Source organism: Megalobrama amblycephala, linkage group LG4, assembly GCF_018812025.1.
Source record: "Megalobrama amblycephala isolate DHTTF-2021 linkage group LG4, ASM1881202v1, whole genome shotgun sequence".
In the NCBI taxonomy this organism is placed as follows: domain Eukaryota; kingdom Metazoa; phylum Chordata; class Actinopteri; order Cypriniformes; family Xenocyprididae; genus Megalobrama; species Megalobrama amblycephala.
In genome coordinates this window covers 49,034,647-49,053,114 of record NC_063047.1, presented here as the reverse complement: position 1 = coordinate 49,053,114, position 18,468 = coordinate 49,034,647, and the positions used below count along the sequence as shown (strand labels likewise).

Genomic DNA, 18,468 nt, shown 5'->3' with positions numbered 1-18,468 from the left:
TTCAAGTTTGTTATAATATGGTTTTGTATACAATATATTTTTATTCATTTAATAGTCATTTTAATTCATGATAATATTTGACTGTTTAATACTGTATACCGTGAAACCGTGATATTTTCTGAGGTGGTTATCATACCAGTAAAATCTCATTCCAACCCTAGTAAGTTCCATCATGAAATATACGTAATAAACACGATCAGTCAGGTTGTGAACATATCCTTACGCCTTTATGTTCGGTGTTAAAAAGCCAATATGAAAGCTAAGTGGACCAGGACTACTTTTTTGGGGGGGTTGAACCAAACAAACCAAGCAAACTGAACTACAAGTGTGAACACACCCTAAATGTACCAAAAAAGTATTTTGTTTATATGTATATATATATACCCGTAAGACCTTCATTCATCTTCAGAACACAAATTAAGATATTTTGGATAAAATCCGATGGCTCAGTGAGGCCTCCATTGAGAGCAAGACAATTAACACTTTCAGATGCCAAGAAAGCTACTAAAGACATATTTAAAACAGTTCATGTGACTACAGTGGTTCAACCTTAATTAAAACAGAATTTTCATTTTTGGGTGAACTAACCCTTTAAAACATAACTGTCTGTGTCTACGTGAATACTTGCCAACACCGTCATTTTGACATTATTTTGTGTGTTTTTGACTGTTTAAGCAGTGAAAAAGAACTCAACGTAATACTGAGAGGCGGCTTTATGCGTGCGCACTTTGGGTGTGAGCACAAAATCTGCGGGAATGAGTGAAATTATGCGCAATACATGCAATCCCACGTCGAAATTCTGGTATTGTGTATCTATTCTGCTGACAATGAGTATTGGAAGTGTTTCAGATATTTCAGCATTGTTATCGAAAAATTGATATTTCTGACAAGACTACATTGCACTTAGTTTGTTATTTCAGTTGCCTTTTTAAAGACTACAGTTGAAAAATGTAAATATAAAATTCAACCCACCAAAGTGGCTAGTAGTAGTGACTGCGTTACATGCCACTGCCGAAATCCACCACCATTTGGCGGTTGTTAATGTCAAGCCCTGCATACGAAACGTTCATACTATACAGAAAGTACTTTTTAGCGCTCACAAAGTAAGTACTTATCCAAAATAGTCAAGAGAGTATATTATTTCAGACACATCCTGAGTCTTTATGAGAGACCTCCCTTCATGATGCATGATGGGAACTGAACCCCGCCCTCAAAAGTTGTATTTGTTAACATTAGTTAATGCACTGTGATGTAACATGAACAAACTATGAACAGCTGTATTTTCATCAACTAACCTTAACAAAAATTAACAATAGTAACAAATGTATAGCTCATGGTTAGTTCATGTTAGTTAATACATTAATTAATTTGAACAAATAAAATATTACTGTAAAGTGTTACCAGTTAATCTTAGGTTCATTTTATTTTATTTTATTAATCTGGTAACACTTTACAATAAGGTTCCATTTGTTAACATTACAGTAGTTAACATGAACTAACAATGAAAAACACTTCTGAGTATTTATGAATCATAGTTAATATTAAGTTCAACATTATTCAAATCAAAAGTTGTTGTTAATATTGTTTAATGGCCCTTAGCTAACAGTGCAGGTGTATGTTCTGTTTGCCTGAGTTTGTCGTGGCAGATTTGATGTTTCTTTGTCCCTTCAGATCTGGTCTCGAAGAAAAACTTGCAGAGTCTAAGTTTTCAGGTCTCAGAAAAACTCACAAAGTCGAAGTTCCAGGTCTCAGAAGTATTTAACTTTATTGTCAAGCAACAAAGTGAGATGCCAGCTCCGCATCTCAGGCTCCCTTAGCTGGGGCACAGTTTTATACATTTTTCTTATCTCTTAAAACACACCAAATTAATACCATTGGCTTTTTCTTATCTCTTAAAACACACCAAATTAATATCATTGGCTGGTAATATTCACTCTTACATTTTCCCATATTCTCACTTACACGTGCTCTCCCCTCACACCTCCTTTCCATGTACTACCCGACCTTTCTGCCATAGACACATCACTAATATAATTGCAGGTGTTGCTTATGTAAGAGAATTTTCTTAGTAAGGGTGACCAGCTTCCAGCTACTGTACATCTTTTGACTTCATTTCTCATGGGCCTTCTGCCAATTTGATGGTCAACCCTTTTCCCATTGGCCAAATGAAACATTGTATCAAACCAGTCCACACCCCCCAGAGACAAGAAGCCTTCACGTGACACCCATAATAATGGTCTTGTTCATTTCACAGCCACCTGTTGTCTGGTGGAAAATTACCAACAAAATATGCTCAGAAATTTGTTTGACCCTTACAGTTACAAAGGCCAAGAGGCCTCAAAACACTTCTAGCTTTTATAGTAGGCGAACAAATTCTACAATTGATTTCTATAGGATGGATAAAATATTCCACAATTGTTTTCTATAGGATGGATAAAATACTCCATCATATCCCCCCTCTGGGAATCTCTTAATTCCCACTTCCATTTCCCTTTTCCCAGAGTGCAACCTCACAAGTCAGCCCTCTCATCTTCCATCTCAGGACCAATAGTGGTCCTCCTTTTCACTACCAAATGGCTTCCTTATGTGACTGCACTCCAGAAGAGGTCAGAGTCAAACATCACTGCCCACAATTTTTACTAGGGAAGTGTAAAAGGCTCCGCCTCTCTAACTAAACACTCTAGGGGGTCAACAAAATCAAACATAAATCAACAATTTGTGTTAAAGCATGTGTGTGGAAAATCTTGGCCTTGCCCATGGTTGTCATGGTTATGTAGAATATATCAGTGATTAAACTCATTATGGTTAATATAGATTATTATTTAAAACCACTGGTTCTCCCATGGTGTCAGAGGAACTCTCAGGCGCTTCCGGTGGCCTGGGGCGCTATCTGGGCTGCTCCACCGTTGCCAGAGGTACCCTGGTCCTGCCTAGGGCACTATCTGGTGTTGGGGCTGACAGCGGGTTTTTAAACCACCAGTAGAGTCTGCCCAGGCTGCCTCGACTGTTGTGCTCGTCGATCCTTTCTTCTTTTGAGTTCCATTGGACTTTTCAGTAGGTTAGTGAGTACACATTATAACTTCAAAGTAATGATGAGTAAATAAATGAGTATAGTAATAAATGAAATATAAGAAAACTTTCTTTGTCATTTCCCTTTAAATCTGGTTGCATTACCTCGTAACACGGGCAATGACCTGCTTCAGACCCTCAGTCGTCCCCTCTCATTCAGGTAGTTTAATATAAGTATAATAACTTGAAAAAACATAATAACAATAAAAGATAAAAACGAAAATAAAAACAGGAAGAGGGTTTTAAGCCAAAATAATAAACAAAACACCCATTTACTAACTGCCTACTCTACCCATGTTCTAAATTACTTACTTTGTTTTTTCCCCAAAGAAAAGACATGAAGTAGCTAACTCCCTTTCTCACCAAAAACATGATCAAACTCTTTGATAAAAATAAAAAAAGGCACCCCTTCCATCTCTTTATGTAGTCGGTCTTACAGAAACTCGTCCAGTTCATCCAGCCCTGGACCAATTGGATACACTCCAGTGTTGGTGCATCCGATATCGACTCCAGATCGTCTTACAGATACATTGATCATCTGTTTGGCAGCTGCATTGGCCATCATTGATCTGAGAAAAGGCACAATACAACAGAACAACAACACAAAAATAGCAACAGCCACTGCTATTATTATTCCCACCTTGGTCATCCATTCTTTCCACGACCCTATTATTGAGTCAAACCATTCCCCAATATGTCTGTCTTTTCCTGCATTTTCAAATACTTATTTTCTCAAGCCTTTCAGCTTCTTCATGGCCTTGGTGAATGATCCATCAGGGGCTGTGTTATTCGGAATAAAAGTACAACAGTCAGTTCCAAACAATATGCACACACCCCTTTTTCTGCAAGCAACCAATCCAATGCTTGTCTATTTTGCCATGTCATTTTACTAGTGTATTTCAGTTGCTCCCCCAAAGCCGCTAGTGCATCATCTGTGTAGTTAATAAACCTTTGTTGGTTGTAGTAAATGTAGTTGATCCATTCTACATTTTTGTTTGGGGTTATCCAGACAAATATAGATTCTATGCCTGATAACACCTCATCTCTAGCCTTAAATTCATGTGGTATACCCCTTGGTTGGCCAATTTCATCAATTTTTACATTAGGGTCTGGTATGTAAGCTCTCTTCACTCTCTGTCTTATGGCTGTGGATTGGTCAATTTCTCTTGAGTCTTCCTCATTTGGGTCCCAATCTATGATCCCTACAGCTTGGGCCAATCTTACTCTGGTGCACAGTCCCTTCCATCCCTCTTTCAAAGTGGCTCTCAATCTTCTACCCCCGCATAACCAAAAATAATCAGCTATTGCTTCACTTTGGTTTTCCAATGGCTCTATTAGAGGGAAATTTAGAGTTGCATTCTCACAATTTTCATAGGGCTCGATAATTGTCATATTTTTGCTCACTGTTGCTGTCGCATATATTATACTACTAGACCTATACACATTTGGATTGTTATACATTTCTCTATCCAGATGCCAAATGACAGCACACTTGCCTTTAAATTGTCCCATATTCTGGTAGCCTTTAGTTTTGTTGAAACATTCATATTCTAATGACCGGTCTAGAACATAGTTCTTTGGGGTTTCTCTTTTACGTGGGTCTATTTTTACATCCAAATTCTTACATTCATCCCCCCATCCCATCTGGTAGTAGAATTTTTGATAATATGGATTTCCCAGCATTTTTAGGCATTTGGCTGGACAATAAGGAACACTTCGTGCAGGCATGTGGCAGTACTGCGAGTAAAATCTAGCACAGTCTCTAAAATCATATTGATTTGGTACTATTGTCAGTTTTTGCAGTGGAGACGGTGCACAAAATATGCAAGCGTTCTTTCGTGATTGCTTAGCCGTGTATTCTGCCCATCTGTACCAATAATTGTGATAAGCAGTATCTAATAGTCTTTCCTTTTCCAATTCTGAATCAATGTCATACCCTGTTTCTTCATAATAGGTTCTATTTAGGTCCACCGATCTCTTCTTAATGTGTTTGTCTGCATTGGTACCTTGTGTTAAGTTGGCCACATTAAGATGGTTGACCCCAGTCAATATCTGGCAAGTCAAGCCCTGCAAAGTCGAAGTCTGAGAAGTCGATGTCTGGTAGGTCGATGTTTGGGAAGTCGATGTTTTCAAACTCTTCCTGCTGATGTCTATTGGCTGAAGGTCCTCGCTCAGGTGAGAGGTCTGCTGGAGTCCTTGAGTCTGAGGGAGGCATTGCAGCATGTGTACCAACACTAAGATCAATGTCAAGATCTCTCTCACCTTCCTGTTCTGTGTCCATTGGCGGTGGGAGACCATCCTGTATCTGCATTTCATCTCCGGACTCAGTGCATTCAGCTGCCCTAGAATGATGTTCATCAACAATATTATTTTCTCTAGCATGTTCCGCCTCCATCCCATGTTCGTCTTGTTCACACTGCTCTACTCCTCCCCTTGGTCTCAGCCTTGGAACTCTTGTGCAGTGATTCAAATGATACCAAGTCGTGCTACCTTCTACCTGTACTGCTGTTGGAGTTGCTCTCACTACAGTGTAAGGTCCTTCTCGTCTTGGTTCATTCCACCGTCTCCTAATGACTCTCAGATATACCTGGTCTCCTGGAACTACTGGACAGGGTACTTCCTCTTCCTCTTTAGGTCCCCTGTTCTGCTCCTGTGTATAAATGGCTTCATGTATAGCAGTTAATTGTCTCATGTAAACTCTGAGTTAATTTTGGAGCTGCTCTAAGGGTGGTCCTTCATATGGACCTCTTAAATGAGGAGCAGGCATGAGTCTCCCTGTTAACATCTCATGTGGAGTCAGATTGGTGATCCTATTCGTTTGCATTTGATAATTCATTGACGCCAGAGGCAATGCCTCTACCCAATTTAGTTTAGTGTCAGCACAAATTTTGTTAATCTTGGCTTTAAGAGTTGAGTTAACCCTTTCAACGATACCCTGGGATTCTGGTCTATAGACGCAACCGAAACGTTGTTTTATTCTTAGTTTCTGCATTACTGTTTTTACTGCTTTTTGGATGAATGATGAGCCATTGTCAGAGCTAATCTGAGATGGTATGCCAAATCTTGGAATAACTTTGGTCAGAAATTTGATTACTGTTTGAGCTCCTTGATCTGCTGAAGGTTCTGCTTCCACCCACCTACTGAATCGATCTATCACCACTAACATGTATCTTTTTCCCCTTACAGATTTTATCATGTCCGCATAGTCTAACACCAAATGTTTAAAAGGACCTTCTGGCAGTGGTATCGAGCCTAATGGTGTTGATATTCCTTTTTTAATATTGTTTTGAGCACAAATTTCACATTCACTCAAAAATTCATCAATTCTTTGTTGTAAATATGGAGACCAAAATCCCTGTCTTTTTGTCTTTTTATCTTTTTCAAGATCTCCCCCCTCGCGCAATGGTCAAACCCATGCGCATCTGTTATCAAAATGGTTAACAAGGGGTTTGGGGCTATCGTGTATCCTTCATGAGAACGCCAAACACCATTTGCATCTCTTGTTACACCCCTTTGTTGCCATATTGTTACTTCATAAGGGGTTGCTCTGTTTTGCATTTCAGTTATATTTTCTATCGTTGGAATGGGTTGGATTAAAACTGATGGTGCCATTACTGCTAATTGACATCCTGAGGCCTGCTTGGCAAATGAATCTGCGGAATTGTTTCCTTTGATGATAAAATCATTACCTTTTTTGTGAGCTTAGCACTTAATAATGGCCAATCTTGTTGGGTACATCATAGCTGAAATTAATTGAATAATTTGATCTCCATGTTGTATTGGTGTTCCATCACTCTTTTTGAACCCTCTTTACTTCCATACTGCTCCAAATAAATGGCATACCCCATGGGCATATGCCGAGTCAATATAGATATTAGCTACTTGATTCTTTACCAACAAGCATGCCTCAGTTAAAGCCCTCAGTTCCGCCAGTTGTGCCGAACATGGTTGTTCACAATGCTGCAACACAACTGGAACAAAGTCATCATCTTCTCTTTTAACAACAGCAAATCCAGCATGATTTCCCAAATGATCTCTGAAACATGATCCATCTACAAAGTACTCTACATTTACATCAATAATTGGTGTTGACTCTAGATCGGGTCTCAGGCGAGTAAATGCCAAAGAGTCTGTCACACATTTGTGTGGGGTTCCCTCCCCTTCCAAAGGGATAAAATTGGCTGGGTTTGTTGTTGTGCATCGTTTTATAGTAATGTCAGGGTAGGTTAGTAAGGTAGAGTATGTTAAACATCTAGCCTGTCTTAGGACAAATCTTCCTCTCTCCAATAGTTCAGCAACCTTGTGATGAGTATAAATAATGACTGGGTAGCCCATTGTCACAGTGGAGGCCTTATCATATGCAAAATATACAGCTGCCAGCCCTTGTTGATAGCATGGCGGGTAGCCTTGTGCCACATTATCCAATTTGGTGCAATAATAGGCAATTGGTTGCTTTTTTCTGCCACTACATGTTTCTTGCATTAGGACAGCTGAAGCATATCCATCTTTTCTATCAGCGACATATAGATGGAATATCTTATCATAATCTGGTGTCGTGAGAGCAGGAGCACTTTGAAGCTCCTTCTTCAATGTTTCAAAAGCTATCAATGCCTCAATATCCCACGTTAATTGTGCTTTCAGATTCTGATGACCTACTTGTTTCATCAGAGTTCGTAATGGAGCTGTCTTGACAGCATAATCCTCTATCCAATCAGCACTGAACCCTGTCATACCCAAAAATGTCATCATTTGTCCCACTGTTTGTGGTTGTGGCGCTTTGCTAATGCCTTCTAATTGGCTTGGGGATATTGCCTTTGTTTTGTGTGCAATAATTCGCCCCAAGTATTATACTTGTGGCAAACAATATTGCAATTTTTGTTTTGAGCACTTATGGCCACCTTCTGCTAATTTGGTGAGCACCTTAATGGAATCCTGATGACATTGTTCTAGTGTTGCTGAACAAATCAGCAAATCATCCACATATTGTATCAATGTGCTATCCAGTCTTAGATCTTCTAAATCAACCTTTAAAACCTGATTAAACACATGTGGTGAGTTTTTAAATCCTTGGGGCATTCTGGTGTATGTATACTGTTTACCTTGGTAGGTGAAGGAAAAAAGGTGTCTGCTTTCTTCCGCTAATGGAATGCTGAAAAATGCATTACAAAGATCAAGGACTGTGAAATAATTAGCAGCAGGCGGAACATTTGTCAATAGTGTATGGGGATTTGGAACTTCAGCGGGACAATCTTCCACTACTTCATTCACTGCTCTTAAATCATGTACTAGCCTCCATTTTGTTTTGTTGGCCTTTTCAATTGGTAGAATGGGTGTGTTACAATAGCTAATTGTTTCAACTAACACACCCGCTTTAATTAGCCCCTCAATCGTTTTTCTAATGCCCTCTACGGCTTCTGGTTTCAGTGGGTATTGTTGTTTTCTAGGTAAATTAACTCCTGGTTTAATCCTGATCCTTACTGGATTTGCAGATTTCACCAAACCCACATCGGTGTCATGTTTAGACCACAATTCTTGTGGTACTTTTTGTTCCATTTCTATCATTAAATCATCCAATTTAGAATTTAATTTCTTTTTCTTTTCTGTGGTTTTAACTATTATTTTTGGAATGCCTATCATTTTAGTAGGACACAGAATTTTGAGATACATCATATCTGATGTTTGGGAAATAAAAGGATTCTCTGTAGCTTCCCATTTTCTCCCTTTTGCATGTAGCATCATTGGTCCCAAATCTTCTGGTCGACACCCTTCATTCATATATATAGTAACATGTGGGGTTGATTTTTCTACTTTAAACCAATTCTTAATGAAGCTGCATTCTTGGATTTGTAATGCTGCTCCCATAGGCCCTATTATTAAATGTTCTGAAGTCAGGGGTATTTCTTTGTTCACTGTCTCTCCTAGCCATTTCTCTTCCAATTTGGGATCCCTAAATGGATCATATATCATTGTACAATGAAATTCAGTGTCTGGCATTTTTGGGTTCCTAAGCTGTTCCCTTATATAACTTCCCCATTTATTAATGGTTTTAACCACTTCCTGTTCCAAATTTCCCAACCAATATATGTTTGCTTTTGGTTCTTGTGTGTCATGCCCTCCTACTACAGTCATTTGTCAGATCCCTTCATTGTCTATGTATATTCCCTCAGGAGAACACCATATTTGCAGTTTTAGCTTGCATATTGCATCTCTTCCTAAAAGATTGACTGGTGTTTGTTCTGATACTAAAACTGGGATTCTTATTTCAGTGTCTTTGATTTTCATCTTGACTGGTGCCGTCATTGGAATTAGCTGCGTTTGTCCCGAGAATCCTACTGTCTTTACATATTTTCCAGACTTGGGGAGGTGAGAGGCATAATTTGGGCTTAAACAGGAAAAAGTCGCCCCAGTATCAGTTAGCATAGGTGTTATCTTGTCCTCTATCTTAACCTGCAGCATAGGTTCTTGATCAGCATCAGAAGATATCATTGGTAGCTGATTCCTCCCCGTAGGATTCTCTGGGCATCCCTAGTAGCCCTGGTCTGGGCCACGCCATGGGTTGACAGGTCCTGGCATGTGATTCTGAGGGTTTTGCTGCCATGACTGTTGTCTTTGGCCTGTTGGTGGTATGTTCTGTGGCCATGGGTTGATAGGACAGTCTATCTTCCTATGCCCAGGTTGGTTCCATCCCCAACAGTTCCCTGCGGAGCCATAGCTTCCTTGTTGATTGCTGTTCTGTCTTCCTCTTCCTCTCCCTCTTTGCTGTGAATCGTTCATTTTTCTATTACTTGGCTGCTCGGGCAGATAGATCACAATTGGTGCACCATGTTGTTGCGCGCTTACTGGAGTCATGTTCTGGTGCACATGTGCTGGTATTGTTGTGTTTTGCGTTGGTGTCATAGATTGAATAGGTGTCATTGGAGTCTGGGTAGTTAGGCCAGATGCGTTTACAGTAGCCATTACCACAGACTGATCCTCGTTTTCCTTCAGCATTCCTTGAACCTTCTTCTTCATGGTAGTTAGTTCCTTTAATTGCAGTTGAGTTAGTCTTCTATGAAGCTCTCTTTCTTGATTTTTTTAGCTTTTGTTCATTCTTCCTATGCTGTTCCACTGCATGAGCCACATGATCACAAAACTCCTTTGGTGACTTGGAGTTCAGCCCCACTACATCTTCCAGTCTTGTTTTCACAGCTGGGGGCATGGCCTCTACTATGGCAGTTCTGAACAGTGTTGTTATCACCGGGTCTTTTTCTGGGTCTCGCTCCAATTCCTGTTTCCATCTTCTCAGTTGTCTTTGAATGTAGGTGGTTGGGTTTTCTGCTTCCCCTATTTGCTCCCCTTTCAGTAGCTTTGGATCCATCTGTGTTGTGTAGCTTCTTCTTAGCGTTTGCCATATCAGAGGTCGGAAAATGTCAAGAGGAGTGGCATCCATATCTGTCCTTCCAATTGCAGGTTGAAGTCCTGCAGCCTCAAAAATCTCATTTGTTTTGGCTCCTCCCACACACCTTGCCAACAAGGCCTTAACATCTCCGATGGCTAGTATCTTTCCCATTGTCTCTTTTTCCAGCAGTCTGATCCACTTTCCAGCCCCCTCATGTATGTCGGGGAGGCGGGCTACAAGTCCTTCCAGATCCTGTCTCGCCCATGGGACATACTGTCCTTGGCGTCCCCTGATCAGTATGGGGCACTGTCTTTTGTCTTTATCTTGCATGTCTTCTTCTGCTCTTTGCATGAATATGGCGCTTGTAGGTCTTTCTCTTAAATTGTCACCCCTCCTCCAACGCTGTTCCCTTTGGGGAACCCCTTCAAGGAGGAGTGTTCCTGAAACTCTTTTGTACTCTCCATCAGGGCTGCTTGAGTGTGCTCTTGATCTTTGACAACTCTTCCATTCTTCCTTTTCTATAATTTCTCTCATAGCTTGAGCCTCTTTAGCAAGTAGCTCTTCTGTTATCTTCATATCTTGATGGAATGACAGCAAACTATCAGCTATGTCTTGATCTTGCAGTGGTTGCTCACCTGCAGCCTCTTCACCTCTCCCCCTTTCCTCAAGTTCTCTCAATGCTTGTTTTGCATAGTAGTATGGATCCGTCATTGTGGGATCTGTGGATTTCTTCTTACCTTCTTTGCTTCTTAGAGGTTCCGCTTGCTTTTGCATGGCTGGCGTTTCTCCTTTCACTCTCAATGGTTTGTCAGATGTGTGCTCCTCAGCCTCTTCACAATGAAATCCCACTGCTCTCTCTCCTTCACCTTCCTCTTCTTCAAGTTTTTGATTTTCAAACTCCACATTCCCTCTCACATGAAGTGTTGCATTAACCATTGGTAATTGATTAGCAGAATCATAGTGTGATGCATATGGAGGAGGCCTTTCTGATTTTGAAACATTTTTTTCCATTTTTTCCCTCCCTCATTTGTCTTTCCTTTAATATTTTTATTCCCCATTCCTTGAATAGTCTTAACACTTCATGTTCCCGTTCTCTCTTCTCTTCTCTATTCTTTGTCTTATCATTAGCCTTGTGATTTTTTTATTAATGCTTCCATCTCTCTACACATGGCTACGTCAAATGTTCCCTCTGCAGGCCACTTTGTATTTAATTTTATGGTCCTTTTTTCCCATTTTTTAGATAACTCTCTAATTGTGTCTCTACATATGGGGTATTCTGATATTATGCACTCTACAGGTGTGTCTTTTTCTGTTGACGCTGAAGCCATTGTCATAAGCCAAATCTTAAACCTCTTTAACCCCAGTCAATATTATTTATTTATTTATTTATTTATTTTTAATTCTTTCAAATCTTTAATTCTTCACCGGATTGGCCAGACGAGGACCACTAAAAGCATCCGACCCCTGGCTTCCTCCGGAATTTTTACTGGGTTGAGGACTTAGAACAGCAATTTGATGGTCTTTCTTTTCTTTATATATTTTAAAATTGCTCTTATTTGTACCTCAGTCAATGACTTCGTCGTCACACCTTCCAGTTCCAGCCAATTGTAGTTATTGCGTTTCCAAATTATGTCCTCCCCCAAGCAGATCAATTCAAAACTCCAGAGCTCATTTTCCTCAACCCTCCGACCAGTTGCAGTGACTCCTCCTGCCCAATATGAATAAGTAAGACATGGGGTTAATTTTGTATCAAATCCTCCTACCACAGTTACTGAAATGTGCAATTTATTTTTGGGGCAATTAATAGTTTCTAATGGTTCGAAAATTTCAATTAAATCTGCTCTTTCTTTGGCTCTTAGAATTCTTTTCCCTCTACTCCCTCTCCTCCTCCTCTTCTTGTGTGTTTGAGGGTCTGACATTTCTCACAATCATTCTTAGTTCTTCTGCTTCCCTTTTGCCCTTTGGTATCTCTGGCCGCATGTGGTATATGTGTTCTAATTTATTTTTCAGAAACACTGACACAACCAATCTTCCAAGTGTCCAATTTGTGGTGTAGAGTGGGTTGATCTCTTCTCTTTCTCCAACTGCAAAGAGTGTGTCACTTTCCCACTCTGTTGACCTCGCACATGAGGTCACTTTGAAGTAGATGTTACTCAATATGGTTGCTCCTCCCAGATGTTGTGGCCATCGATATCCCAAGTTCTTTTTCAAGTATGGGACACACACTGGATCTATTTTTAATATTGCCTCTGTCAGCAATCTTTTTCCCCAGAAAAAGTCAGGTTTTTCTGGGGAAACAAAATCTGTCCAAATGCCATTTCAGATTATCAAGAGTCATGTATTTCTTGATCTCATATTGCCAATTTATTAAAGGCCATTCTTGTTCGACCTGATCCAAATTTGTGATTTTTGTCAATTTTTCAAAAGTTCATTTTTCTTCTCTTCTGTCAGCTCCCTTTTCTGTCCCTCTTTATCCACAAACTCCACTTCTAGCCAAAAATGATTTTTAATCCCTTTGGATTCTATCAATGCTTCCTTAAACTCATACTCTTCCCTAAGCTCACAATTTAGCCTTCTGACCCTGTCCCTATCATATCCACCAAGCTTCACCTCCATGTTATTCAGAGAGAGAGAGAGAGAGAGAAGAGAGAGAGCGTGAGGCAGAGAGAAATCCTCCCACTCTTTAACACACACACACTTCTCGCCTCTCGTAGCCCCTCCTTTATCCTGATCACAAGATTTCTCCTCCCTCTCCGTCAGAGGCAGCCCTGCCTCTATCTCCCCTCTCCAGCTCCCCTCTCCCTCTCCCAGAGGCAGCCCCGCCTTTATCTTCACACTCTAGTTTTCTCCTCTCCCTGTCAGAGGCAGCCCCGCCTTTATCTTCACTCTGTAGATACAGTGCAGGCTCAATCACACACTCTTAAAACAATCACACACCCGGGTTTTCACTCACGCAGCACACACTAAAGACCACTATACACAATTTTTTGCAAAAAAAAAAAAAAAAAACCTCTATTACCTTTTTCCTTGAATATTTTAACTTAAGGGCTGTGCTTTCCTGTCTGCATCACAGCACTTACAGTTTTGAAAATGCTCAAATAACTGACAGGAGCCAATTTCTGGGAGTGTTCTTAGTTTTTTTCTCAACAGTTCTATTTCACCATATTTTACATTCCCTTTATTATGTTGGATTTCAGCACCCATTAAAAAACTTGCCTTTTCCATTTCACAAAATCAACAAGAATGTTCACATAAATTTTTAAACAGTACTCATATACTTTTACCAATTTTAGACCAATCAATAAAAATTTCTTATACATAAATTTTTGCAAAAATGGAAAAAACAAAGTCTTCTCTAATACCTTTTTTCTTGGTTGTTTGGATTTATTAAGGGCTGTGTTTCCCTATCTGGATCACAGCGCTTACAGTCTGGGAAGTGCCCAAACAAACGACAGAGCCAATTTCTGGGAGTGTTCTTAGTTTTTTCAACAGTTCTTTTAGAATATTTTACATTTCCTTTATTATGTTGGATTTCAGTATCCATTAAAAAAAAAACTTGCCTTTTCCATTTCACAAAATCAACAGGGATATTTACATATATTTTTATACATTCTCATACACTTTTGCCAACTTTACACCAAGCAATAAAAATGTATTATACACCAATTTTTGCTAAAATGGAAAAACAGTTTTCTCTGTTAACTTTTCCGTTATTGTTTTGACTTATCAAGGGCTGTGTTTCCCTATCTGGATCACAGCAGTCTGGAAAGTGTCCAAATTGATGAAAAAACAATTTGTGGGAATGTTTTTAGTTCCCTCATCAATTCTTATACAATTATTTTACTTTTTTTTTTATCACATTTATAATTTTGAATTTTAGTGTCCATTAACCATCTTGTTTTTTCATTTCACAAAACCTGCAGGATTATTCACATATGCTTCCGAACAATACTTCCCATATGCTTTTATCAACGTTTCATCAAACAATAAAAACAGTTTGAAACAAACCACGCAATTCTATTTCACTTTCTACCTAATTCTGCATTATACACAATATTATATATCTCAGTCACTTTTTTATCAAATTGCCCTCCCTTCTCAAGGCCTTTTTTTATTTACAACTAACAGTTCCCGTCTATCTGGCAGCCAGCTCGGAGCCCCCGCTCAGCGCCGGGTCCTCCCGTCCGCTCTGGCTATCACACAGACAAGCGTGATCACACACCTCAGCGCTTTTCACACATACAGACAGACGTATTTCACATACAAACATATAACATTTATGTGCCCCACTCAGGCAGACAAAAACGCACTTCATGCGTATTTAGACGAACGCACCTCATGCGTTAAACATTTAGACGAACGCACTTCATGCGTATTTAGACGAACGCACCTCATGCGTTAAACATTTAGACGAACGCACTTCATGCGTATTTAGACGAACGCACCTCATGCGTTAAACACTTAGACGAACGCACTTCATGCGTATTTAGACGAACGCACCTCATGCGTTAAACACTTAGACGAACGCACTTCATGCGTATTTAGACGAACGCACCTCATGCGTTAAACACTTAGACGAACGCACTTCATGCGTATTTAGACGAACGCACCTCATGCGTTAAACATTTAGACGAACGCACTTCATGCGTATTTAGACGAACGCACCTCATGCGTTAAACACTTAGACGAACGCACTTCATGCGTATTTAGACGAACGCACCTCATGCGTTAAACATTTAGACGAACGCACTTCATGCGTATTTAGACGAACGCACCTCATGCGTTAAACACTTAGACGAACGCACTTCATGCGTATTTAGACGAACGCACCTCATGCGTTAAACATTTAGACGAACGCACTTCATGCGTATTTAGACGAACGCACCTCATGCGTTAAACACTTAGACGAACGCACTTCATGCGTATTTAGACGAACGCACCTCATGCGTTAAACACTTAGACGAACGCACTTCATGCGTATTTAGACGAACGCACCTCATGCGTTAAACATTTAGACGAACGCACTTCATGCGTATTTAGACGAACGCACCTCATGCGTTAAACACTTAGACGAACGCACTTCATGCGTATTTAGACGAACGCACCTCATGCGTTAAACATTTAGACGAACGCACTTCATGCGTATTTAGACGAACGCACCTCATGCGTTAAACACTTAGACGAACGCACTTCATGCGTATTTAGACGAACGCACCTCATGCGTTAAACATTTAGACGAACGCACTTCATGCGTATTTAGACGAACGCACCTCATGCGTTAAACACTTAGACGAACGCACTTCATGCGTATTTAGACGAACGCACCTCATGCGTTAAACACTTAGACGAACGCACTTCATGCGTATTTAGATGAACGCACCTCATGCGTTAAACATTTAGACGAACGCACCTCATGCGTTAAACACTTAGACGAACGCACTTCATGCGTATTTAGAGGAACGCATCTCATGCGTTAAACGCTTAGACGAACGCACTTCATGCGTATTTAGACGAACGCACTTCATGCGTTAAACATTTAGACGAACGCACTTCATGCGTATTTAGACGAACGCATCTCATGCGTTAAACACTTAGACGAACGCACTTCATGCGTATTTAGACAAACGCACCTCATGCGTTAAACATTTAGACGAACGCACTTCATGCGTATTTAGACGAACGCACCTCATGCGTTAAACACTTAGACGAACGCACTTCATGCGTATTTAGAGGAACGCACCTCATGCGTTAAACATTTAGACGAACGCACCTCATGCGTTAAACACTTAGACGAACGCACTTCATGCGTATTTAGACGAACGCATCTCATGCGTTAAACACTTAGACGAACGCACCTCATGCGTTAAACACTTAGACAAACAACACTTATATACATGCATGCGCTACCCCTGGGACCTGGAAGTTACTTCTCCTTTTATTTTAATCAATTCAATCAATTATTTTATTTTTTAGTCATTTTAATTTAAATTTTTTATTCATTTCATTTTAAATTTTAGTCATTTCAATTTAAATTTGGTTCGTTTTGGTGAAGTCTTAGGCAGTCACCACGCAGGCATTAGCTCACAAGGGGCCACACAAAACAAATATAAGCAAACCTGCTTACCTTATTTATATAGCGCGCTTTTGTTTTGTGGAGCCTCAAGCCAGCACGCCCACCGTGGTCCCACCCCGACCTCTTCCTGGCTCCTGGCTCAGGGCTCGCCAATTATGTCGTGGCAGATTTGATGTTTCTTTGTCCCTTCAGATCTGGTCTCGAAGAAAAACTCGCAGAGTCTAAGTTTTCAGGTCTCAGAAAAACTCACAAAGTCAAAGTTCCAGGTCTCAGAAGTATTTAACTTTATTGTCAAGCAACAAAGTGAGATGCCAGCTCCGCATCTCAGGCTCCCTTAGCTGGGGCACAGTTTTATACATTTTTCTTATCTCTTAAAACACACCAAATTAATACCATTGGCTTTTTCTTATCTCTTAAAACACACCAAATTAATATCATTGGCTGGTAATATTCGCTCTTACATTTTCCCATATTCTCACTTACACGTGCTCTCCCCTCACACCTCCTTTCCATGTACTCCCCGACCTTTCTGCCATAGACACATCACTAATATAATTGCAGGTGTTGCTTATGTAAGAGAATTTTCTTAGTAAGGGTGACCAGCTTCCAGCTACTGTACATCTTTTGACTTCATTTCTCATGGGCCTTCTGCCAATTTGATGGTCAATCCTTTTCCCATTGGCCAAATGAAACATTGTATCAAACCAGTCAACACTCCCCAGAGACAAGAAGCCTTCACGTGACACCCATAATAATGGTCTTGTTCATTTCACAGCCACCTGTTGTCTGGTGGAAAATTACCAACAAAATACGCTCAGAAACTTGTTTGACCCTTACAGTTACAAAGGCCAAGTGGCCTCAAAACACTTCTAGCTTTTATAGTAGGCGAACAAATTCTACAATTGATTTCTATAGGATGGATAAAATATTCCACAATTGTTTTCTATAGGATGGATAAAATACTCCATCAAGTTCTAGTTTGTCTTCTGTATCTAATCATTCTGTTCAGGTATTTTGGTTTCTAGTTCTCCCAGTGTTTATAATCCCTGTGTTCTTTCAGTTCCTTGTCCGATCATGTTTAATTACAGTTGTTGTGTTTACTTTATCTCTCTTGTATCTTCTGCCTGTATGTAATAGAGACTATTTGTACTGGATGTTCTTCATCATGCACTTTGATCACAGCAACTCGTAACAGAAAATAGGACATACAGTATGGATCTACCCGCAGTACTTCTTTTATGCCCCAAGAAGAATGACCGCTCCCTGGAGTCACACACCAGGGACTTTTTCGAGTTGGCATTTCTAACTCACTATCCACATTTGGGGCATGCCTCCCAGGGAGCAGTCCACATCAGGATTTTGCAGCATGTGTGGAGTGGGTACTGGTGAATAACAACTCTGCATTCACCATCAGCCCAGTGGAGGACACCAGTCTCACTCCAGACCTAGCGCCCAGCCAGCCTTTACACAGATAGATGGAGCTACAGCCTGATTTCACCACAGACAAGGAGCCTAAGCCTGCCACAGAGAACTTGCCAGGGAATACTTGGAGTTTGAGGGCATTGATGGAAGCCCTGCCCACAACCTGCCACTGTGAATAAGTCTTGGCCTCTGGAAATATAATGAATGATTTAGAGGAGGTAATATCCTTGAATCTCACGTTATTGCTGGTCCTGCTCAGATCTGAGTTTCCTGTGTCTCCAGACTTTCCTGTGTCTCCAGAGTTTCCTGTATATCCAGGGTTTCCCATGTCTCCAGAGTTTCCTATGCTTCCAGAGTACCCGTCCAGCCTCCCTCTCCTACCTCCTCTACCAAAGCCAGCCTGTTCATCAGCTTTTCCTCTGCTGGTTCCTGTGAGTTCCTCAGCTCATCCATAGTTGGTCCCCTGCAGTGCGGCGGATCCGCCTCGGGTCTTCCAGTCCCCAGCTTTGCCTCGGCATGCGTCAGG

General features: G+C 40.5%; 2 protein-coding genes across 2 annotated transcripts; both read right to left on the bottom strand.

Annotated features, from left to right (window-relative positions):
- Nucleotides 1-1,742: 1,742 nt before the first annotated feature.
- Nucleotides 1,743-16,561, bottom strand: LOC125267782. Its single transcript, XM_048189732.1, has 2 exons — nucleotides 8,169-16,561; nucleotides 1,743-5,411 (listed from the first exon to the last, which is right to left on the bottom strand). Exons 1-2 carry the CDS (start codon nucleotides 9,196-9,198, stop codon nucleotides 3,820-3,822), a joined length of 2,622 nt encoding a protein of 873 aa, XP_048045689.1. The 5' UTR covers nucleotides 9,199-16,561; the 3' UTR covers nucleotides 1,743-3,819.
- On the bottom strand, nucleotides 8,471-17,484 carry LOC125267784. Its single transcript, XM_048189733.1, has 2 exons — nucleotides 16,572-17,484; nucleotides 8,471-12,155 (listed from the first exon to the last, which is right to left on the bottom strand). Exon 2 carries the CDS (start codon nucleotides 11,456-11,458, stop codon nucleotides 10,118-10,120), a length of 1,341 nt encoding a protein of 446 aa, XP_048045690.1. The 5' UTR covers nucleotides 11,459-12,155; nucleotides 16,572-17,484; the 3' UTR covers nucleotides 8,471-10,117.
- Between the last annotated feature and the right edge of the window lie 984 nt (nucleotides 17,485-18,468).